Raw genomic sequence first — 25,077 nt, 5'->3', positions numbered from 1 at the left:
AGCTGCAGGGTGTGGGAATAGCTGCTTCTTCGAGTGGCCCAATGAAGAGATAGGCCCGTTACGATAAATGCGGGGAGGTGGAAGAAAAGATGTCGGGCTGTGGAATAGGTAAGGGTAGAGAAAGCAATGCTGGACAAAAAAGAGAAGTTAAAAATTTTCTTCTTCTTTTTCTCCTCCTTCCCTTGCTTATGTATTATATTAGACCTGTTTTTCTTTTTCCCTTAGGTTTGCAATGCACTGTCTGAACCCAGAATTTCTCCTCCTGTTGATGCATTGCCTTATGGCAGACAGATCTTATTGTTCACTGTTTATTTCTATTTTTTGAAAACTTAATAAAACTATTTGAACTTTAAAAAAAACAACAAATTTTGATCATAGTTAACAAATTAATCAAATTTTTGTGAACTAAGGGCCTGGCTCTATAAATGATGCCTAAACCATCAGCACGGAGGAACACAGTACCTAGTGCCTGTAAATCTTAAGTTAGGTGCTGTTCATAGAATCGCATCTAGCACCCCCTATTTGTGTTGGGGATTTTTTTGCCTATATACCAGCTCCCAAGTTCAAGTCATTTCTGCAGGGTCTTTGCACAGTTCTGCCCATCTTCTTCTTCTCCATCCCCCACCATTGTCCTGCCTCTCTCCCCTTTATAACACCCCTCTGTGGCCTGCCCTCTCTTAAATATTTCTTTTGTGGCCCCTTCTTTAAATTTCTATTGCAATATCGTTGTACTGTAAAGAAGAGCAGCACTGTGGAGCCCCACATTCAAGTGTGCTGAACATCTCTTCCAGGTCCTGCCCACAAGCTAGGGTTTATTTTCGGGGTAGGTCTTATTTTTGGGGAAACACGGTACTACTATTAATTATTTCCATAGCATGCTGCACAGAGTCACAAAGAAGACGCAGAGTCACAAAGAAGAAATCAGTTCCTGCTCAAAAGAGCTTACAATCTAACCAGCCAAGACAGACAAATAGAATGTCATGGATATAGTTAAGGGGAATGGATAATCAGCAGGGCTGGGTTGGAAAGCAGAGGGTTAAGGACTGAAGGCTATATCAAAAAGGCGGGTTTTCAGTCTGCTTTTAAACAAGGGAAGGGAAGGGGCCTGACAGATATTACATTACATTACATTAGGGATTTCTATTCCGCCTGTGCCTTGCGGTTCTAGGCGGATTACAATATAGAAGATGTCTGGGCAATTCCAGTAGAATTACATTACAGGATAAGAGTAGATTACAGGAACGGTAAAGAATTATGATACAACAATTTAACAGAATGGTATATAACACAGAGGATAATACATGATAACTCGGATAATACGAGATAAACTCGGGTAATTTATTCCAGGCATAGAGGGCAGCTAGATGAAAGGAACAAAGTCTGGAACTGGCAGTGGAGGAGAAGGGTAACATTAAGAGCAACTTATCTGAGGAATGGAGTTCTCTGGGAGATGTATAAGAAGAGAGAAGCGAGGAGAGATATTGAAATCAAAACGATAAAACATTTTGACACCCATCAGACAGGACTTAAAAGACCTTGGATTTTTTTTTTTTTTCTTTATTTATAAAATTTTACATTATTATCAAGCATAACTTGTACAGAAAGTATAATCAAGAAAATATAACATTTAGGTTAACTTCCAATCCTAATAATGGATCAAAGGAAAAAAGAAAACATTCCTTATCTTAATCACACACTAGTCCTCAATTTGAATCCAAGATTAATGAAAAGAGTAATTAAATTGAAGAATAATTTTACAAGGAAAATTTACTGAATCTGTGCTGATGCAGAGGTCATTATCACTTAGGCACAGTTGGTATTCCACATTCAAGACATTTCAGAGAAAGAAAAGCTGGTTCTGCAAAAACATATTTAAAGGAACGATATCTGATGACACATTTACATGGATATCTAAGAAAGAAAAAGGCTCCAATCTGAGTCACACCTGGCTTCAACATTAGGAATTCCAAGACCTTGGATTTTATTGTAATATAAACCATGGATTTATATCTCTTTGCCATCTTCTCAAATTTCTCAAACACTTATTTCGTGCAACTAAACTTCATTTTATGCTCTTCAGCTAATATTGCCACCTCTCCCTCACATGCAAGTTTCAGATAATACTTTCTTCAGGGTTGAGGGGTTGTAATTACATGCCTACAATTAAGTAAATGATGTTCAGTATAGCTTTAGCCGAAGAGTATAAATTGAAGTTTATTTGCAAGAGATAAGCGTTTGAGAAATTTTATGATTATTGCACATTGAAAAGTGAAAAATGACAAAGTGAAAAAAGTGAATATATTTAAGACGAGGCACTATTAGCAACACTGGCACATTAAAATGGATCGATGAAGGAAGCCATTCTGGCAAAACGCGTCAGAACCCGCTACAGTGAGATAACTCCGGACACGTTTTTTCACCAGCTTAAGCTAAGTAAAAAAAAATTTTAATTCTCATGATTTTGAAATGGACATTTGAGAAATTGAGTCTTCTGAAAAGAAAAATTATACATATGAAAAAAACCTTCCAACTGACTAAAGACGGAGCAATGATAGATTCTTCTTTTTAAAAAAAAAAATTTTTTTTAAATTATTTTAAAAAACTAATACAAAGTGCCAAGAATTATACAGACATTAATAATCAAAGTAAGCACTTAAATTCCATCAATAACAATGCAGAAGAAAACTATCCCTCCACTCCCATCCAACAATTTAATCAAGAAATAAACCAGAAAGATATCCCCCCACCCACCCCATCTTGGATATGTTTAAAAATAAACAAAAAATTTAAACAAAGACAACTATGTTGAAGTAACAAAGGATGTCAATGGGCCCCAAACCAATTTAAATTAATTTGCTATGCCCTAACATATAGAAAATGATGACAGAAAAGGGCCATGGCCCATCAAGTCTGCCCACTCTAATGACCCACCCCGCATTCATCTTCTCATATTTGTAACCTAAACATAAACTGGCCCAGTAAAACGGAAAGTTAAGGCGATCGCAATTTTTCCAATTGCGGGTTATCATTTGTATAGCAATCCCTGTCATAATTAGGAAAAGCCTGCCTTTGAAACGATCCATGGGAGGCTTATATGCAGCAATGTGCCACATATAATTGCCTCATACGTCAAAGGGATTGTTGATTCCAGTATGAGATTAATCTGTCCCCATATTGACTTCCAAAAGCTGAGTATCAAAGGACAATAGAACAATAGATGATCCAGTATTCCTATGTCTAGATGACAGTGCCAGCATCTATTAGATTTAGAACTGTCTAACTTATGTAACCTAACAGGGGTCCAAAAAGATCAATGTAACAGAAAAAACTATGTTTGTCTCATAGATGCTGACGCTGTACATTTCATCCTCCAAGTCCAAATTCATGGCCATCGAGATGCAGAAATATATTGCTTTATCTCGATACTCCAAATGTCCCTAAGACATTATTCAATACCATCTGCTTCCTGCGGGATTTGAGTATACAAGGCAGTTATAACTGTTATAACTGCTTTGTATATTAATATCCCGTAGGAAGCTGCGTTAGACATTATTCAATACCATATGTTACTATCTGCAGCAAATGGAGCTATCTCCCCGGCGGATAGAATTTTTGGTAAAAATAGCACAGATTGCTCTTAATAAGTACTATTTCCAATTTGACGACTCATTTTTTACAAGTGAAGGGCACTGCCATGGGGGCAAAAATGGCCCCCAAGGTGGTGTGTCTGTAAAGGATAAGTACTTATATCTTTCAGTGTGTTTCACCAAGCTAATGATGTGGAAACACTACATTGATGATGTTTTTGCGGTGTGGCTTGATACCAAGTTGGAATTGTCTAAATTTTTGGTATGGTTGAATTTGGGCGATCAAAATTTGAAGTTTACAGCGATTTTTAATTCCCAACAACTGTCATTTTTGGACATTGATATTTCCGTGAGCAATGGGGAGTTCAGTACCACAATTTTTAGGAAACCCACAGACCGTAATAACTTGTTAAGATATGAAAGCCATCATTCCAGACATCTACGCAATAATATCCCCACAGGACAATTTTTGAGGCTGCGACATATATGCACATCTCGTCAAGAATACATGGATAAAGCGGAGGAGATGAAAGATCGTTTCAAGGAAAGGGGGTATCCCCATTCAGTTATTAAAAAGGCATACAAAAGAGCATTATACACCCAGCGGGACATTTTATTGGCTCCAGCAGCCAAGGCTAGTGAAACATCTATTGTATGTGTCCTTCCTTACACACACAATGCATTTAAGATCAAGCAAATTATCAACTCTCACTGGAGTATCCTTCAATATCATACAGTGTTTGCCGAGTCACCTCATTTTGCTTACTCTCGGGGATGCAATTTGAAACAACATTTGATGAAAGGCCAATTTTGTTTAAGCAGTGTACAGACTATCAAATCTGCATCGGGACATGTGGCATGTGCCAATTTTAAAGCAGACCAATACAGTAGGGCTTTACAAGATATGAATGTTCCTGCATGGATATGGAAAAGGAAATCAATAGGAGCTACCAATTGTTCAACAAGTGGAGTGATTTACGTGATCCAATGCCCATGTAAACTATTATATATTGGACACAGTAAGAAGTATACGGGCTCGCATTGGTGAACATATCAGCAGGATCACTACAAAAATGCTAGATGCTCCCCTTATACAACATTGGCTAGACAATCAATATCTGGCTTCAATGCTGCAATATTCTGTTTTGGAAGCACCCATTCTCCCTCAAAGGGGCAATTTGAAGCAACGGTTATATGTGAAAGAACGGACTTGGATATACAAGTTAGGTACACTTCAGCAGGGAGGACGCAATAATGAGATTGAATGGCGAGCCTTCTTGTAAAACTTTTTGTAAGCATGTTTTTCAGTATTCATTTTTTACATTGAGTTGAACTCTTCTGCACTTTATGCTTTTTGTGTAGTTTTTAATATTATTACATCAGTTAAACAGGCAGTTTTCTGCTTTTTTTGTTAAACTGTCATTCGGTACAATGTATTCCAATTTGGGTATACGTAGTTTAAGTCCCCACATTGTGACGTTGGTCCATCAGCTGTTTTCTAATAAATCCATGGCTAAAACCGGTGGAGGGAGGAAATCCGCTGGCGATTTCTTTAAATGATTTAAAATTTTCTGGTGAGTGCCCTCTATAAAGCCACAACTTTAATGTTTAGTTTTATAAGGTAGTATTTTTTGTAGAATGCGTTTTTCATACATATAGACTTTTGAAAATTTGCTTGTGTTTCAGAGACGACACCACCTTTGAATTAACATATTGAATTAAGGACTTGGTTCCCTGATGCAGGATCGAAACAGGTCACATTGGAACCTGTAATTCAAGATAAGTTTGTTATTTTTGAACTATTTACTATACGTGACAATGATAGACTGTGGTTACACAGCTGAGTGAAGATTTATTTAATATCAACTGCAATATATTGAAAATGTGAATGCTGGGTAGTGAGGTGAAGTTCTTGGGGTTCACCCCTTGGTTTTTGTCTCCATGTCTCTGAGCACAGGTTTCATTATAAGTTGATATAATTGCTAAAAGTGACATTCGTACACAATTGGGTGATTTTGTATTGGACTTGCAGTATTTTGGATCAGCTGAAGTCTTTGCAAGCTGTTCTTGGTTAGTCTAAGGTAGATAGAATTACAGTAGTCTAGACCAGTGTTCTTCAACCTTTTTACACCTGTGGACCGGCAGAAAAAAAAGAATTATTTTGTGGACCGGCAAACTACTAGGACTAAAATTTAAAAACCCCGTTTCCGCCCCATCTCCGCGAGCTCGGTCCCCACAAATCATCTGATCCCATCCACACAAGCCTCAGTTATGATTTTATATTGAATGTATTTTATTAAAGTATAAAAAGAAACAATATTCTGTACAATTGTCATTTTATAAATACAAATAATTCAGAGCAAAGATCAACAAAACCCCTGTCTCCCCTCCCCTTCACATATATCCCCTCTACTATCAAGAAAACTGAACAAGCCAAATTATTAAAGAATGCTACACAGAAATATCATGCTAACAGAATACTGCAGTCACACATGACAGGAATAGTTTTAGGGGAGTGCAACTAGGGCAACTGCCCCCTGGTCAGAGAGCGCCCTAAGCCAGCTGGAAGCTAAAGAAGCACTTCCTGGGTTTTGCAGTCCCCAGTTATGTCTAACACCAGCTCTAGCAGGATATATATTTCAAATCTGATATATTCTAATCACAAAATAGAAATAAAATTATTTTTTTCTACCTTTTGTCGTCTCTGATTTCTGCTTTCAATCTTCTTTTCACTGTCTTCCTTCCAGCATCTACACCCTCTCTGTCTCTTCAATCCAGCATCTGCCCCTTCCATCCACTGTCTGTCCTCTCCCCCTTCCATAGGGTATCTGTCTTCTTTCTATGCCCCTCTCCCCTTTCCATCCAGCTTGTACCCCTCTCTCCTTTTTACATGATTCATTCCAGCTTCATTGATCTCTTCATTTTTATCTCTCCTACACCAGATCTATCATCGTTATCCCTCTCTGCTTATTTTTCTGCTGACCCCTTCCTATCATCAATCTCTCTACTTTCTCATGCCTGTGTCTCCCCTTCCCCTCCTCTAATCTCTCTGCCAGCTGTTTCCTTCCTTTTTTCATTCTCCCTTCCCTCCTCTTCCTGTCCAGCAGTAACTCTCTTCCCTTCCTCCCCTCCCAGCAGCATCTCTCCTTCTCCCTCTCCAGTAGCAGCTGTCTCTTTTTTTTCCTGGCCCAGCAGCTTCCCAGATTCCTTTCCCTCCTCCCCTCCCAGAAGCATCTCTCCTTCTCCCTCTCCAGTTGCAGCTGTCCCTTTTTTTTCCTGGCCCAGCAGCTTCCCAGATTCCTTTCCCTCCTTCCCTCCCAGAAGCATCTCTCCTTCTCTTTCTCCCTCTCCAGTAGCAGCTGTCCCTTTTTTTTCCTGGCCCAGCAGCTTCCCAGATTCCTTTCCCTCCTCCCCTCCCAGAAGCATCTCTCCTTCTCCTTCTCCAGTAGCAGCTGTCCCTTTTTTCCCTTGCCCAGCAGCTTCTGATAGTGGCTTTCTCCCCTGCCAGCAGCTCTTCTTACTTCCCAGCGCAGCGATTCACGAAGGCAGCCTCGGGTCCTTTGTTGGGTCGGGCCTCCTCTGAGGAAAGAGGAAGTTGCATCATCAGAGGCAGCCGCGACTCAGCAAAAGCCCCGAGGCTGCCTTAGTGAATCGATGCGCTGGGAAGTAAAGGAGAGCTGCAGAGAGGGGAGAAAGCCACTGTCGGAGGCTCCCCATGATCTCTCCGGCCCAGCTGAAAATAACTCGTCGATCTTGCCGGCCCTGCGCGAACCGGCAGGAAATTGAAGTTAGTCAATTTTGCCAGCCCTGTGCGGACCGGCAAAAATTTCCTGCAGACTGGCACCGGTCCGCGGACCGGCGGTTGAAGAACTGTGGTCTAGATGAGAGAGAATAATCGATTGAACAAGGACAGAAAAATGCTGCTGTTGAAAGCAGGACCTGACTTTTCTAAGTATGTGGAGGCTAAAAAAGCACTTTTTTAAAATAGGGAATTAATATGCCCAAAATTGACTCTATACTGCTCAACTGCTCAGCCATACTTAAAGCAGTTCACCAGATTATGGGACAACATTACCTATTTAAAGCTGAACATTGTATATTAAATGTTAAACCCTTTGAAGTGAAACTTAGCTTGGCTTCTTTGACTTAAAGAGGAACTCTAGAGCAGTGGTTCCCAACTCTGTCCTGGAGGACTACCAGCCAGTCGGGTTTTGGGGATAACCCTAATGAATATGCATGAAAGAGATTTACATATAATGGAGGTGACAGGCATGCAAATCTGCTCCACGCATATTCATTAGGGCTAGCCTGAAAACCCGATTGGCCTGGTGGTCCTCCAGGACAGGGTTGGGAACCACTGCCCTAGACCATTCTAGGTTGACTCTACGGGATTGTTGTGTTTGGGAGGGGGGGAACTGGTTGTGGGTTGAGAAGGATTTGTATGATTTTTAAGGTGTCAACTTATAATTGGAAAAAAAGTTTGTACACTTCTCCCTCCTTATTCGCTGTGATAGGGGATTAACAGAACCGCAAATACAGAAAAACCGCAAATAACTTTTTCATATGTTATTCACTGTTTTCTATTAAAAACATTGTGAATAGGGTGAAACTGCAACTAACATGGTGGGAGACCTGGCCTTTTCCTGAAGAAAGTGCTGGGAATCAGCGATTTCTCTATGCAAGCTGATGTAATTTTGGGGGAGGAGCCAGCAAGCTAAAAACCGTGAATAATCGAAATGCTGGAACCGCAAATACGGAGGGAGAAGTGTATAGAACTCCTTTGCTTTGTATGCTATCATTATGCTATATTTCAATAAATAAATTACAAAAAAAACCCAACCAAAACTGTACACCTTTTATTACACAAAACTTAAATATATTTTGGAGAAGAAAGAAAACAGAGCTAAGGCAATGATTACAATAGTAATCCGTCATAAAAGAAAGCAAAGTGAAGTTTGAAGCAGTGTGGGTAGAATTGTCACTTAAGAGACAGGATGTGGGTACAATCACTTAGGTGCTGAAGTCCCAAGGCTGCCACTCTCCCATTTCTCAGCAGTGTAACTCACTGGATAGCTGGTTTACCACATCTCACCTCTTTCACGGAGTCATGATATAATCAAGCACTGGGGAAGTAATGAACAACCGGCACCGGAAGCTGAGGGAAAAAGTGGCAGCCACAGGTCAAAAATACAAGACCACATGCTGCGAAATCATCACCTATGTAAAGCACACAGTAATAACAGCAACAAATAAGAACAGCATATTCTGGGCCTGGCCTGGAGTGCACATGGAGAAACTGGGCTTTCAAACCCTGGGTCTGCTGGGCCAGAGTTTCAGTGCTGACTTTCTCAGTTCATGCCAGGTTGCTAATGTGCAGTAGAACTTCTGTGAACTGCGATAAATTCTTATGGCACCATACCCTTAACAGAAGCCCAAAGAACTAAACTAAACTAAACCTTAAGTTTATATACCACATCATCTCCACAGATGTGGAGCTCGGCACGGTTTACAAGACTTAAAATATAGTAAGAGAAGGAAAAAAAAAAAAGGTTTACTTGAACTTATATATAGAAGAGAAGAGTAAGGGGGGATAGAATTACATTTTAGTGAAAAGCCGGGTTTTCAGTTACTTGCGGAATAATTGGAGGGAGCCCAGGTTCCACAGCGGGGTAGTAAGGTTGTTCCAAAGACCTGTGATTCTGAAGAGATTGGATTTTCCCAGTTTGCCTGCATAGCGAATACCGTGTAGAGAGGGGAAGGATAGTTTATACCTTTGGGTGGGTCTGGTAGAGTCAGGACTCGAGGAGTTATAAGATAGTGGGATTAAGGGAGGAAGGATGCCGTGAATGATCTGAAAAGCCAGGCAGGAGCATTTGAAATGGATTCTGGAAATCACTGGGAGCCAGTGAAGTTTGGCTAGGAGTGGGGAGACATGGTCAGACTTGCGTTTTGCAAAGATCAACTTGGCTGAAGCTTCATATACATAAGAATGCCATCCTCAATAAAGAGGAACATGCCAAGAGAGTAAACAGAAGATGAAGAAAACAGAAAAAAGATTTTAAAAAAAGTAGGAAAAAAAATCATTTTTTGGTTTAGAAAAAAAGTAGTATGGTAGCTGGGTTTAATAAACATTTATAAGAAAATGGAGAAAAAGGCAAACTCTTTATTGAACAAATTTTAATACATTTTTGACTAACTTTCAGCAACCAAAATTTCCTAGCTGAAGTTAGGATAAGATATCATAACAGCGGTATACTGACCTGACCTGAAGAAAGAGGTTTTAGCTAGAGAATGACACGGGGAAAATATTTATCACCGTTCTCGCTCCGCCCCTGTGAGCTCAGTCCCTGTCCTCGCCCCACAAACTGTCAGATCCCATCTGCACAAGCCTCGAATAGTTATGATTTTATACTTAACTTATTTTATTAAAGTCTAAAAAGAGACAATATTCTGTACAATTGTCATTTTATAAACACAAATAATACAGAGCAACAAGGATCAACAAAACCCCTGTCTCCCCTCCCTTTCACAAATATCCCCTCCACTACTGTGAAAACTAAATGAACCAACTTACTATAAAACGCTACATAGAAAAATCAAGCTAACAGAATACTGCAGTCATATATGGCAGGAATAGTGTTAGGGGAGGGCAACTGCCCCCTGGTCAGAGAGGGAGCTCTAAGCCAGCTGGAAGCTAAGGAAGCACAGCCTGGGCTTTGCGGTTCCGTCTAATACCAGCTCTAGCAGGATACATATTTCAAATCTGAAATATTCTAATCACAAAATATAAAATAAATTAATTTTTTTCTACCTTTTGTTGTCTGGTAATTTTATTCTTCAAATCACATTGGTCTCAGGCTTTGATTTTGGGTTCCTTCTGTCTTCATCATGGCATGGCTGACTCCTGAAGGTAAAATAGGCGCAAGAGGAATTGGGGAGGAGATGCAGAGTCTGACACGGGTGCAATTTTTTTACCACAGGAGCAAAACTTTTCACCGCTCCCACGGGGCGGTAAAAGGTCTTGTCCCCATTCCTGCAGTAAACCAATTGCGAATGTCTCCATTCCTGCGTATTTACTGCGGTGACCACTGTTCTCTGCGGTAAACGGTCCCCAGGTCATTCTCTAGTTTTAGCCTCTGAAAGCCAATTGAAAAATATATTTAGTCCAATACAAAGACGCCTTTCAAAATTAAATCTTTAATTGAATAATGTTTCTTTTTAAAGAAACAATCACAGGAAGTTCCAGACATTTCCACTACTAACCCAATTTGTATTTCCCATGTTTGTTTCTTTCCTATAATTATTATAGTTCTACCCTCGATCCTTCTGTATCATGTTAGTCATTATTTGATTTTGTCTATGTTCTTAAACTTGTAATATTGTTCCCCTGTTCTTGTACATTGCTTAGAAGTATTATAAGCGATATTATCAAATTTTAAATAAACCTGAAACCTATAATTTTATTTTTCATTTTTTGTTTTATTTGTACTTCCCAGTTTATTAGAATTTCTTATACCACTTAATTATATTTCTAAGTGGTATACAACAGTAATAAAATTTGTACAACATTCAAGAAAACATAAAAGATGCCACATGAGTGGACTGCTGGGCACGATGGACCTCTGGTCTGACCCAGCAGCGGCAAATCTTATGTTCTTATAGAGTAAGGTTAAAAACAATACAATAGGGGCGTGGCTTGGACGCGAACGATGACGGTTGGATGAAGAAAGAGCTCCTGTATAAACAAGCTTAATTTCAAAAAAAAACTACAAAAAAACGTTCTTAAAAGTATATAAATTGGAGTTTACCTCTTTGATTAGGTGGGAGAGTCAATTGAAGGGGAAAATCGGAAAAAAAAAAAGTGCCGTTTTCTGAAAAACGAGGTGTGGAGGGCTGAATCCGTCTTAACGGCAAAGACAGCAAATCGGGTCTCCCAAGCAGAGACGACAAGATCAGATCCCCGCTGACAAAGCCGGTAAGATCGGGACCCCGCTGGCAAAAGCTGCAAGATCGGGTCCCGCTGACAAACGCGGCAAGATTGGGTCCCCGCTGGCAGAAACGGCAAGATCGGGTCCCCCAGGCAGAAACAACAATATTTACTTTTAAACGTTACCAGGGTGGGCTGGTCCGGGACGCCGTGAGGCCAGAGAGGCTTTCCTTCCTCTTTAGCACGATCAAAGCTCTCTGGCAGAGAGCAAGAGGAAAGTGCAAGTGTCTTGTCTTGAAGAGGAAAGATTTCCCGAAGGTGGGTGTTAACAGGCAGTTGCTCGTTGCAACACGACCGCGGCCATCTTGGATCGGAAAAAAAAGAAACTTTTACAAAGTCTGGGTAGGCCGGTGAGCTGCCTACTGACAAGGATAAGTTTTTTTTTTTTTTTTTTTTTGAAATGCCTGATGCCTGCTTAATTCAGGTAATGGGCTGCTTGAAATAGCTGTCCTCTGCTGGAAATGAGGAGAGATCTGCAGTGAAAGCTACTTGGCAACGGTTTTTAACTATTTCCTTGCTGCTAACTTCAAAAATAAACTGTGAAAGATTCAATATAAATGTTAATCTCTCATGTTGTAATTTAAGAGATTCAGATATAAGAGAATATAGGTTTTTGGGCTCTGAGGAAGGTCAAATAAAAAGATTGGTATTTTCTTTGACCTGAAGAAAAGTGACATTGAGGTAATTGAGAGGCACTGAAATACAAATACATGCACATTGAAAGATTGAAGTAATATATTGGATGGAATATTGCTCTCCTCGATAAAAGCTGCGATTGGGCTTGTAAGAGGAGAGCTAGAAAAGAAGGCTACAAATTTTTTCAGGCTAGGTGCCAACAACGAGTCTGCAATAGAGCCTAAAAAACAAATAACTTACAGTTGCCTTAATAATATTGAATAAAAGGGGCGTGGCTTGGATGAAAGGTTGGATAAACGAATAGCTCCTTATAAGCAAATATAAAAATATAAAAAAATATATTAAAAAGAACTACTACCAAATAAAAATAAAAAAAAAAAACTAAAATATATATTGAAATATGACTTCAACTAAACAAAATAAAGCTGACTTAGGAGCTGGAACATCAGGAAGCAATAAGAGGTCGAAACCTGAGCCAGGTACACCCTCTAAAATTCCATTACCAACAGAAAAAAATCTGGATGTTATGGAAGAACTAAGACAAATAAAAGAAATTGTCTTAGATAGTAACAAAAAACTACAAAAAGCAATGGAAGATGCCGCAATCCTAACTAAAAGAGTGGACATTACAGAGAATAGAATTTCAACATTAGAAGATATTACAGAACAATTAAATACAGACATGAATCACAGCAAAATCATATGGAAAGAAATAACAGAGATAAAAAAAAATCTTGAAGACAGCCGGAATCGTGAAAGACGGAATAATTTAAGAATAATCGGATTACCTGAAGGAGTGGAAAAGAATGATCCGATTGCATTTCTGGAAAAATTTCTACCTAAAATACTACCATTGAAATTTAAAACGGAACTGGAAATTGAAAGAGCCCATAGGATTCCAACACAAAGAAATAACACTCAAACAGGTCCAAGAACTTTAATTTTCAAACTTTTAAGACACCAACAAGCAATTGAAATATGCCAATTAGCCAAGGAAATCAAAAATCTTAAATGCCAAGATTCAAAAATATACATTGTCCCGGACTTTGCAAAAGAAACAGCAAAAAGAAGAAAACTATTCTTAGACATGAGACCACAACTAAGATCTCTAGGAGCTAGATTTGGGCTCCTGTACCCGGCAATTATGAAGGTTACCGTTGCTAACAAAACGCAAAACTTTACAGATCCAGAAAAACTACAGGAATTTATAAATCAACTGGAGCAACCTATGACAATCTAAAGAACAATTAATGGGTTCATACTAAAGTCTATTGACGGTTAAAGATAGATCAAAACGGAAAGCAATGGAAAAAGAACACACAATGATCAAATTAAAGACTTAAACAACTTGCAACATTCTACATAGAAAACAAGAAAACTGAAAAATATAAAAATTCTATTCAGAATAAATAGAATAAACTGAATGGCAGGAACGTAAATGATTTGAAACACATCTCCGAACTCAAATGATGACGAAGAAAGTTTCTTCAACAAACTTAAAAATGTACTGATTGAATCCGAAATTTTGAAAGCGGAGTAATAGTGAGAAAGAAAATCATCCTTCAATCACAAAGAATATTATAAAAAAAAAAAAAAAAAAAAAAAAAAAAAAAAAAGATGAAGTGATTGGTTTGTTATATTTCCGGTTGAAGGTGATACTTCAGGTTTAAATTTGCGTTTCAGATATATTAAAATGCATTTCAATACGAAATATATGAAAAGAATAAATCTGAAACGCAAATTTTATGTTCTTTTATTTATTAAGTTTAATTTAGTATCCACAATAGTTCAATCTGGGAATCTTCTATGGGAGATAAAAGGAGAGTTTTTGGCACAGGACTTCACTCTTGTCTGCACAGGCCTCAGATACTTTAAAATCATAGATGTCTAGAGAGTATGCTAATGAGACAAAACTTACAAGAACACTGATGGGAATGTTAGCTCCTCTTAATTGACAATTCTCTCGTGAATCATAAGAAAATAATGAATATAAGAGATGAGTTGATTCCTGTGCTGTAAACTCTAGTCACAGTTCTGAGGAAAGAGGCTAAATTGGAAAGCTTTTTAAAGTAAAAACAATATACCACCTGAAAAGGAATGAATAGTAATTGAAATGTTCTTAGATATAATTGATTTAATATAATCATTCTTATGGATTTAAAGATATACAAATACAGAAAATAATCTTTCAATACATAAGAATGTAAAACTTTTTACTTATTCTTATAATTAAGAATAAAATAAGAGAAAATATACAAAAATAAAAAAAAAAAAAAAAAAAAAAAAAAAAATGGTAGTACTTTAGATAATTATTAATAGCTTGTGGGAGTTATCTAAATCTAACCTCAACCTGCGTATCCAAGTTTTCGTAATTAATAAGGGGGGGAAGGGAGGGATAAGAGGGATGGGAGGGAATAAAAGGGAAATATATAAGGAAATCATGGGAATAAAGGAAAAAAGAGAAATGAAATACTTAAAACATTGGGAAAATATACATAATTTAATACCTGAAAATTTAAAAATAAATGGATATTAAAATTATGTCTTTAAATGTTAACGGTCTAAATCATATGATAAAAAGGAAAAAAGCACTATCATTTTTAAAAAGGCAAGATGCTGATATATGCCTTATACAAGAGACCCACCTCTCACATATAGAATCTAAAAAGCTAGAAGGAGGCTGGGTCAAACAGTGTTTTTTCTCACCAGCTATAGGGAAAAAGGCAGGTGTTGCTATTTTAATTAACAAAAAATGCTCTGCTTCATTTAAACTAAAAGCTTCAGATATTCATGGAAGATGGATAATGGTGGAAATGAATATGGGAAATACTACCATGACGTTAATCAATATATACGCCCCTAATTCGAACCAAAATGAATTCTTTAAAACTCTTCAACAACTGATCATACCACTGGCTACTTCAAATCTTATAGTAGCAGGGGACTTCAATGCTGTAATAGATCCTTTATTAGATAAAAACCCAGGTAGAGTTATGAAATCTATGGGACTAGATAATTTGATTCAATCTTGCGATTTAATAGATATATGGAGAATACTTCATTTTGATGGTCGGGAATTTTCTTTCTGTTCTCATGTTCATAATTCTTTTTCAAGAATAGATTATATCTTTACTTCAAAACATCTTGCACATCAAGTGACACAAGCAGCCATTGATCCAATTATTCTATCTGATCATGGTGGAGTGTGGATCAAAATTAAAACTACAGATCAAAATAATAACAGACCAATTTGGAAATTAGATAATACAATGTTGGTTGACAAAAATTTTTGTGAAAATCTTCTAATAAAAATGAAAGAATTTTTTCAAATAAATGATAATGATGATATTAACAGAGAAACTTTATGGGATGCCTTTAAGGCAACCATTAGAGGACAAATAATTTCTTATTCGGCTTTTCTAAAAAAACAAATTAAAAAACAATTTTTAATCTTAGAAAAAGAGATAAAAAATTTAGAATCAAAACTTATAGAAAAATGGGAATATTCTATTCAACAAGAATTATTAAAATTAAAAGGTAAATATAATGAGATCTCATCTAAGATGATTAGGAAGGATTTATTTTCTCAACAAACATTGTACTATGGTAATTCAAACAAATCAGGAAGAATATTGGCAAACTATCTTAAAGCGAAAAAAAGAAAAACAAAATTAATAGCAATAAAAGATGAAAATGGAAATACATATACACAAATTGAACCTATATTAAAACAATTCTTAAAATTCTATAAATCTCTTTATTCTTCTGAAAATTATCCAAATAAAGAAAAAGATGGTTTTGAATTTTTAAAAATGTTAGAGGGTCCAAAAATTCCTGAACATATAAAACGAAGTTTGGAAGAACCAATATCACTAAAAGAATTAGGAACAGCTTTGAAGTCCCTTAGAGTTGGATCCGCTCCAGGTGGTGATGGATATACAGTGGAATTTTATAAAACATTTCAAAACTTTTTATTACCCTATTTATTAAATCTCTATCAATATCAACTCAATAAAGGTTGTATTAAAGGCACTATAGCAGAATCTTTGACTATTGTTTTGCCAAAGTCCAATAAAGATCCCACTTTGGTATCAAACTATAGACCAATATCTTTAATAAATGTAGATGGAAAATTATTAGCAAAAATACTTGCGCTAAGATTAGCTAAAGCTCTCCCCCATATAATAGGTATGCATCAAACAGGATTCGTTGCTCAAAGACATTCATCTCACAATACCAGATTAACATTCCATATGTTATATTTAACAAAGAAAATGAATGAACCTACTTTTGCAATTTCATTAGATGCAGAAAAGGCCTTTGATAGAGTAGAATGGCCTTTTATGTATCAAGCAATGGAATGGTTTGGTATAGGTCCTGGATTTATACAAATGATACAAACAATGTATAGCTCCCCTTCTGCTAGACTATATATTAATAATACGTTTTCAGAAAAATTTAATCTACAGAGAGGAGTTAGACAAGGATGTCCCTTATCCCCTTTGCTGTTTGATATTGTTTTAGAACCCTTAATATTAGCTATCCAACAAGCTAAGGAGATACAGGGTATACCTCATTCAGATAAAGAATATAAGATATCTGCTTACGCAGATGATTTATTACTATATCTGAAAAATCCAGAATCCACCATTCCACATCTACTTGAATTGATTGAGAAATTTGGAAAATTTTCAGGATATAAAATTAATTGGAATAAATCAGAAATTCTTCCACTAAATATACATTGTACAAAAGGTTTATTTGATACATTCCCTTTTGTTTGGAAGGAAGAATATATTAAATACCTTGGAATTTTGATAACAAAAACAGTAGATGAAACAATGAAAATTAATGAAAAATGCTTATTACAAAAAGTAATAGAAATGTGTGAGCAATGGAATCCTTTGCACTTATCTTGGTGGGGAAGAGTACAAACTGTAAAAATGATGATTTTACCGGTAGTATGTTACCAAATGGGGATGATACCAGTTTTCTTTCAAGATTCGTTTTATACAAAAATAAATAGGACTTTGACAAAATTTATATGGCTTAATAAAAAACCAAGAATTGCTCTAGCGTCATTACAAAGACCAATTAAGGAGGGAGGGGTAAATTTTCCCAACTTTTATAGGTATCATCAAGCCTATATCTTACGTCATGGTATGTATTGGATCCTCCCAGAACCCACAGATAATATTCCAGACTGGTTTTGGCTAGAATGGAGGCTTATGTTTCCATTACGTCTTAATCATGTAATTAGTATCAAAATGCCAAGGTTATACAAAGATCATAAAATATTTATGGATACCTGGAAAACTCTAAAATACATAAGTAATCTTACTCAAATTCCAATTAGTAAATCAACCAACCAAACTATATGGCTAAACCCCAAGATCAAAGTTGGCGGTTTTAAAATCATCTGGAAACATTGGATGATAGCAGGCATTCGCACTTTGGATGATGTAATTAAAAATGATAAATTGCTGGAGTTTTCACAATTGCAACAAAAATTTGGTCTCAATAAAACACAATATTTTAAATGGTTGCAATTGAAGCAATCTATTCAGAAAGGGTTCCCTGAATGGAAAGATCTCGCTAAATATCACAGTTTGGAATTCTTATGTTTCCAGATGGACTCAATAGGTCACAAAGCCGCACAGTGGTATAAATTAATATCCGGATATATAAATAAAAAACCAAAAAATGGTCTTAGAGACATTTGGAGCATTGAGATAAAACACCAAATTAGTGCATCTCAATGGCCACGACTTTGGTCTTGGAGGCTAAAATGTACGGTGTCAGCATCTATGAGACAAACTTGGTTTTTTCTTCTTCATAGAGCTTTTTGGACCCCTACTCGTTTACAAAAAATAGATAGTTCAAGATCTAATAGATGCTGGCACTGTCATATTGAAATTGGGACATTAGATCATCTTTTATTCTTTTGTCCATTTATCCTATCATTCTGGAAATCAATTTGGCCCCAAATTAACAGAATGTTAGAAAATCCGGTAGCCTTGACATATGATACTATATTATTTGGAACAACTATGAGAGCAAAAAGCCAAATTTCATCCAGTAATAACAAACTTTTATTTATTTTAACTGGAATTGCAATACAACAAATTACATTCAATTGGAAACAACATGATAGATTGAACTATATGTTCTGGTGGAATTCGGTATGCCACATATATAAAATGGAACTTGCTATTGCAACACACAAAGGATACATGAATAAATTTAAAAAAATATGGGGACCATTAACCGATTTTTGTAATGAAGGATAATTTTTCCCATAAATAACACTGGAAACATCTAAAGACCGTTAACATGATTTCTCTTATGAATTTTTCCCATGATAAGATAATTGTAAAGAGGGAAATGGGGTGGGTTTTTCAATTTTGATTATCACATACTAAATTAATATTTAAAGAATATACAATAAAATTGATTTATGTATTATTGGTTGGGAAGGAGGGTGGGACAGGGGATTATTATATTAATGTTAAACTTGATATTAATATATGAGTTAGTCAAGTGTGTATTTAAGTTTCTATTGAGTTTATTTGTAACACTTGTTGTAACATAAAAAAATGAATAAAGATTTAAAAATAAAAAAATAAAAAACAATACAATATTTTACCTAACATCAATTGGGGAAAATTAGTAAAGACTAATTGGGGAAAATTAGTAAAGATCAGTGACGTACCTAGCATATGTGACCCCTCCCCCCCCGGTATGAAAAACATGATTTTTAGTAACAATCCGCACGTCACACATGAGTACCTAGGAAAAGGCAGCATGTTACATACTGCAGTGAGCAGTACATGAATAGACCCATTGTAAAACTAAACAAGCCAGACTAGTACAGATCAATCCTACACAGTCAATCCTAACAGAAAACCATGTCTTTTTGAACATAGAAAACACCTTTGTCTAGTATGTAATCACAAACTAACCCCTCCCTCTTTTACAAAACTATAGTGTGGTTTTTAGCCACGGTGGTAACAGCTCAGATGCCAACGCTAAAAAACACTCTACAGTTTTGTAAATGGGGAGATAGAATAAAAATAAATAGACAAAGATTAAACTGAAGCACCAATAAGCTGGACTCTGCATACAATGCAACACCACAGAAACAGCGATGCATCTCCCCTAAAGCAAAAAAAATAAGAATTTTTTTCTACGTTGTCTTTTCTGGTTTCTGCTTTCCTCATCTTCTTGTCACTCTCTTCCTTTCATCCACGGTCTACCCTCTCTCTGCCCCTTCTATATGGCATCTTCTCTCCTTCTATTCCCCTTCCAGAAACTTTATGCTTCCCCCTAACATCTCTCCCTTCACCCCCATTGGTCTGGTCTTCCCTTCCCTTCTCCAATGGTCTGGCATCTCTCTCCTCTCCTTCTCTCTCCCACACCCCCATGGTCTGGCATTTCACTCTCTCCTCTCCCTTCCTCCCACTTCCATCAGCATCTGCCCCCTTTCTTTCCCTCCAACCCAATTTCATGCAGTATCCTTCCTCCTTATGTCTTTTTCCCTGCACACCAATTCCATCAGCATCTGCCCCCTTTCTCTCCCTCCACCACGCTTCCATACCACCCTGACTCCCCTTTTTCTCCTTCCACCACCCTGCTATGTTCTTTTCTCTCTCCATCCAAATCAGCAAGATCCCGCAATGACTACTTCTGCTGCTTCTGCTCCGGAAAAGGTAAATGACGTCGGAGGGGGTGGGCCGACACACGCAGGGAGTTGCGGCAAGGTCCCGTGATGACTGTGGCTGCTGATTCACCCTTTTACCTCTTCTGGAGCAGAGGCAGTAGACGCATCGTGGGACCTTCCTGCACTTCAGCGCGGCTGCCGACTCTGCTCTGGAATAAGTACGGCAGCCATGCTGAGGTGCTGTTTAGAGGAGCACAAGAGGTTCTGGACCCGGCCGGCTGTGCACCCCCTTGGAACGTGCACCCGGGGCGGGGCAGACTGCCCCCCCCCTTGGTACGCCACTGCTTACAATATAGACACATTGAAAACAAGAGGAAGAAGGGGAGGAGCTACAAAGTGCAAAGAAAAAACCCCAAGTATGAGAGGTACAAAAGGGTAGGGTAAGATGCAAATAAACAGAATAACTGACCCCATCCAAGGGCCATTATGAGTCATAATCATCAAGGAATAAAAATGTTTTTTGCTTTGCCTTGAAGTGATCTAGAGAAGTTTCTTCACGTGTTTTGTAATGCAGTGAGAGAGTGCATTTGGTTAATCAGTAAGTTATATGATGCTCTTCAACAATGCGAAGATGGGTGAATGAACTTTATCCCCTTGTCATTATCTAATCTACAAGATTCACCAACACCACATCTCAAATGCCTCAATACTTTTTTCTATCCTCTTTTGTGATGGTCCAGCTCTTGCATGCATAGTGTAATCTTTAATTGAATTTGCTATACCACCTTAACTGTCATGCAAAGCAGTTTACAGACTAAAAATCCAGTTGAAAAAGAACAATAAAATTGGACAGATAAGAACAGACTTATGAAGAGCCAGACCACAAGGCACTTAACTCAGCAATGGGAATCCCTGATACAGATAACTCAGACATTGCTAACCTTTGGCTGGATCTCTGCCTTTAAGGTTATATCAGAGATTTTAAATATTACCACAAGCCCCCAGGAAGTGGCTCAATTGCAAACTTGTTTCCCATTACGATGGTGTAAAGAAACAGCAAAGCAATTGGTCTATTATTGTTTATCCAATGTGGAGCAGAAGACAACAATCAAACAAGACTGCATCAGGGGTATATAAACAGCTTTCATAAATGCTGATCAAATAGTCCTGGGTCTGTAAAAATTGGAAATCCCAGCATTGGTAGAAGCTGTTTTTTGAAAGCTGGTTATATGCCCCTGATCAGTGGCATACCTAGGTATGTGACACACTGGGCCGATCATTTTTAACACTCCCCCCATATAACAAGGGATTGGAGGAGCACGTCCTAGCAGCTGCACCTGGGGTGGCCCCCCTCTCTCCCCGTCCCCTCCACAGGTACACCACTGCCTAAGGAAGGGAATTTTGGTCTCCAAAAGTTAGTAACAAATGTATTAAAATTAGTCCAATAAAAAGATCACCTTATTTCCATTTTCTAATTATACATGCTTATCAATACAGCTACAATACTACTTTATTCTAAAGCAACAAAAATAAATAATAAATTTTTTTTTCTACCTTTTGTCATTTCTGGTTTTTGCTTTCCTCATCATCTCTTCACTTGCCATTCCATCCAGCATCTACCCTCTTCTCCGTCCCTTCCATTTTTCTCTTTCCTTCCCTACTCCCTCCCCCATGCTTGGCATCTCTTCTCCTTTCCTTCCCACCCCAACTCACCCCTTGGTCTGGCATCTGCTTTCCTTCCCCTGGGATTTCTCCTCTCTTCTCCTTCCATCTCTCCTTCTCCCTCCATGCTATGGCTCCTTTCCTTCCTTTCCCGATGGCCTGGCATCTCAGTCTCCTTTCCTCTCCCCCCTGCCCTGGCATCTCTCTCCCCCTCCATGCTTTGGTATCCCCTCTCTTTTCTTTCCCTTCCCCTCCCTCCACTCATGCCCTGGCATCTCTTCCTCCCCCCTCCATGGCTTGGCATCTCTTTTCCTTCCTTCCTTCCTTTCCCTCCCTTTTTTCCTTCCCCATGGTCTGGCATCTCGTTTTTATCTCCTCTCCCTCCCTTCCTTCTCCCTCCTTCCAATCGAGTCCCTTTCTTAGTCACCCTCCAGTCAGCAGTGCAACATTCACAATTTACTGCTCTTGACGGCATCAGGCCTTTCTCTCTGCCGGGTACCACCTACTTCCTGAAGGCAGGACCCAGCAGAGAGGAAGGCTCAATGCCGGTGAGAGCAGTGAATTGTGAACGCTGTTGCTGCTGCCTGGAAGAAGTTCTTGGTGCCGGCCCTAGGAGGAGTTGTTGAAGCACTGCCTTATAGGCTGCACTTGGGACAGACCGCCCCCCCTCCCCCCTCCCTTTTCTTTATAGAACAGATTAAGTAGGCACCATAACCTGCACTGCTGCAGGTTTTAAAATAACAGGGTGCTTACCCATAAGGCAAGAATGATGTCAAACTAATTGAAAGGGGAAAGGAGGACAATCTGAGAACTGTCTTAGAAAGAGAAGATGGCACTATCATCCCCATGGTGTTGTCTACAGACCTCCATCTCAGATGGATAAATCAAGACAGAGATTTGGTCACAGATATATCAAAGCTGGGAATAAAGGGGGAGGGGTATGCCCTGTCTAAGCATCCCACTTGAAGAAATAGAGAGATCAGGGGTGCCTTTCAAGTGCCAATTCTAACTGTTATACACATGCACATATATTGCCTTCTTAAAATAGGTGCAACATATGCACTAATGTGCCTTCACAGGCTAGGTATCCTCTAATAAAAATGACCTTCTGTATAGGGTAACGGTTTATGCTCTTTTTTGAAAACATTTCCATTTGGCCAAATAGTACTTCTACTCCAATGGGAACTGCCCAAAATTTCCCAAATGATATAGCGTTGTTCATTGTTGTAGGTTGGTCCTTGTGGCAATCAAATGCAATGGCAAGCTTAACTCAGGACTGGCCAGTAGTGCTGCCTGATTCAGGAAAAAAAAATTGTGATTCAATTCGATTCAGCCTATTGAATTGGTTTTTCGATTCAATTCGATTTTCCTGTCCAATTGGGTGTTTTTTTTCAAACATCCTGGTGGGTTTATTTTATAGCCTCTTCACCCCCTTTGCCTTCTTCTAACCACACTGGTGCTATGGTGTAAGCAAAATAAAGAAACAAAAAGGACTTTCCTCTCTCTGTTAAATCCTAGCTCACGTTCGCAGTCTAACAGCAGCTCTGGAAGGATACACATTTCAAATCTGACATATTGTAATCACAAAACAGAAAATAAATTTATTTTTCCTACCTTCTGTTGTCTAGTCATTTTTCAAATCATGTCAGTCTCAGGCTCTGGTTGTCTTCTGATAACTTCCCCACCACCCCCAGGGTCCACCATCTTTCCCTTTCTCTTCCCAACTATCCTCCTATCCAGTATATCTATCTCCCCTCCACACCATCCCTTGTGTCCAACTTCTCTCCCTTTCTGTTCCTTCCCTCCCTAAATACTATTGTCCATCATCTCTTTCCCTCGCCTCTATTTTTAGACCCATTATTTCTTCCCCCCCCCCAAAGTCCGGCATATGCATGTCTCTTTGAACCCCCCTTCCCTCCCTCTGAGTACTGCCACACAAGGGCCCCCCTCCACTGAAGGTCTGTCCCCCCTGAAGGCCTGTGCCACCATCCCTGAAGGCCTATTTCCCCCTTGAAGGCCTGTCCCCCCCTTGAAGGCCTGTCTCCCCCCCAAAGGCCTACCTGCCTAACCCCCCACCACGAAAAACTGCTCACCACCCCTGGAAGGCCTGCGTGTTCCCCATGGCCTCCCACTGGTGTTTGGCTTACCCCCTGGCCTCCACGCACCGTTTACCTTATAGGAGCAGCCTGCAGACAAGATTACGGTGTTAGCGATCTTTGCACTGCTTAGGAGCTGTTTTCTATGCCGCGGTCCCTCCCCTTCTCTGACATCAGAGGCAGGATCACGGCGGAAGAAACAGCTCTGAAGCAGTGCAAAGATTACTAGCACCGCAATCTTGTCTGCAGGCTGCTCCTCAAAGGTAAACGGTGTGGGGAGGCCAAGGGGGAGAGCGGAAGGCCGGGGGGGAGAACCGGACAGCAGCACTTCCCGACTGACCCTCCCCCCTCGCCCTCTAAAGCAGGAGCAGCAGCGGCCGGCCAGCAAGAGCAGCGCTGCTTCTCCTGCTTTAGGGGGCAAGGGGGGAGGGTAAGCCGAATCAGGAAGTCGATTTTTTTTGTTTTAAATCGATTCGAATCGATTCACCCGAAGTGAATCGGTGTACCGATTCGAATCATGAATCGGGCAGCACTACTGGCCAGGCACTATTTACTGTTAGACCTGTTTTCTACTACTTTTAACCACAAGTGGAAGGATGCCTAATCCTACACTTAAAAATCCACCTTTACAGATCAGCGAAAGGGCTGTTCTAGAGCTCCTTCCTGCTCTGCATGACAGCCATGTCTGTTGGTTGAAGAACTGTTATTGTGATGCTTAGATAATGAGAAAACTGGAAGGAGGAACAAATTAAGGAGGTAAAAAGCTTGAACAAAGGTACATGGCACCTCAAGTATCCTGAATATCATGACACTGCGAAATTTCAAAGCAGGTTCTCTATGCTGCCCCAATTCCAAGCCCACTCAACTAAAATTCATTTCTGAATTTACATGACATGCTGACTTACCATCCGTGGCCACTGTCCAATTAACCTCTAGCACAGGGACCAAATGGCCTCCTTCATCATGGATAAAGCCAACACTGACATTTATGGAACTTGGCGCCGAGGGTGTAAAGGTCAAGGGTCGGATCCAACTCTCATCTATACAACTACCTGTTAACCACAACAAAAGGGCTGGTTACTTTACATAATTCCAGCAAATTCATGAACACAAGTCTCTGGTATAGCATATCCCCAATTAAAATCTGTATCACTAGGGAGCCACACACTGTACTGGAGACTCTAGAATATTTTCTTATCCTACGTATCTCTTATCCCTTGATTCTAGTCTTGTACATACATTTTTGTGCTTATATGCACACTTGTACATATAAAAAGTGTGTCACTACCAATAATCAGCTATAATCATAGTTAATTGGTGCTAATTGGCTTTCATTGGCAGTTATGCATTTAACTAGTATGGCGTGGAGGAGTGGCCTAGTGGTTAGAGCTGCTACCTCAACACCCTGAAGTCGCAGGTTCAATTCCAACACTGTGACCCTGAGCAAGT

General features: G+C 38.9%; 1 protein-coding gene across 3 annotated transcripts in view; it reads right to left on the bottom strand.

Annotated features, from left to right (window-relative positions):
* The window catches only part of IL17RA (interleukin 17 receptor A), a 97,842-nt gene that overhangs the window by 56,058 nt on the left and 16,707 nt on the right, over positions 1 to 25,077 (bottom strand). For 2 of the 3 annotated variants that reach the window (XM_033952142.1, XM_033952145.1), the window contains exon 3: positions 24,534 to 24,680. In XM_033952142.1, coding sequence (XP_033808033.1) covers positions 24,534 to 24,680 — 147 coding nt within the window. Of the gene's footprint in view, positions 1 to 8,679; positions 8,743 to 24,533; positions 24,681 to 25,077 lie in introns of all 3 variants that reach the window. The other variant, XM_033952146.1, reaches the window with a different exon arrangement.

This window comes from Geotrypetes seraphini, chromosome 7 (genome assembly GCF_902459505.1).
Source record: "Geotrypetes seraphini chromosome 7, aGeoSer1.1, whole genome shotgun sequence".
Classification (NCBI taxonomy): domain Eukaryota; kingdom Metazoa; phylum Chordata; class Amphibia; order Gymnophiona; family Dermophiidae; genus Geotrypetes; species Geotrypetes seraphini.
This window is presented reverse-complemented; position numbering and strand designations above follow the sequence as displayed.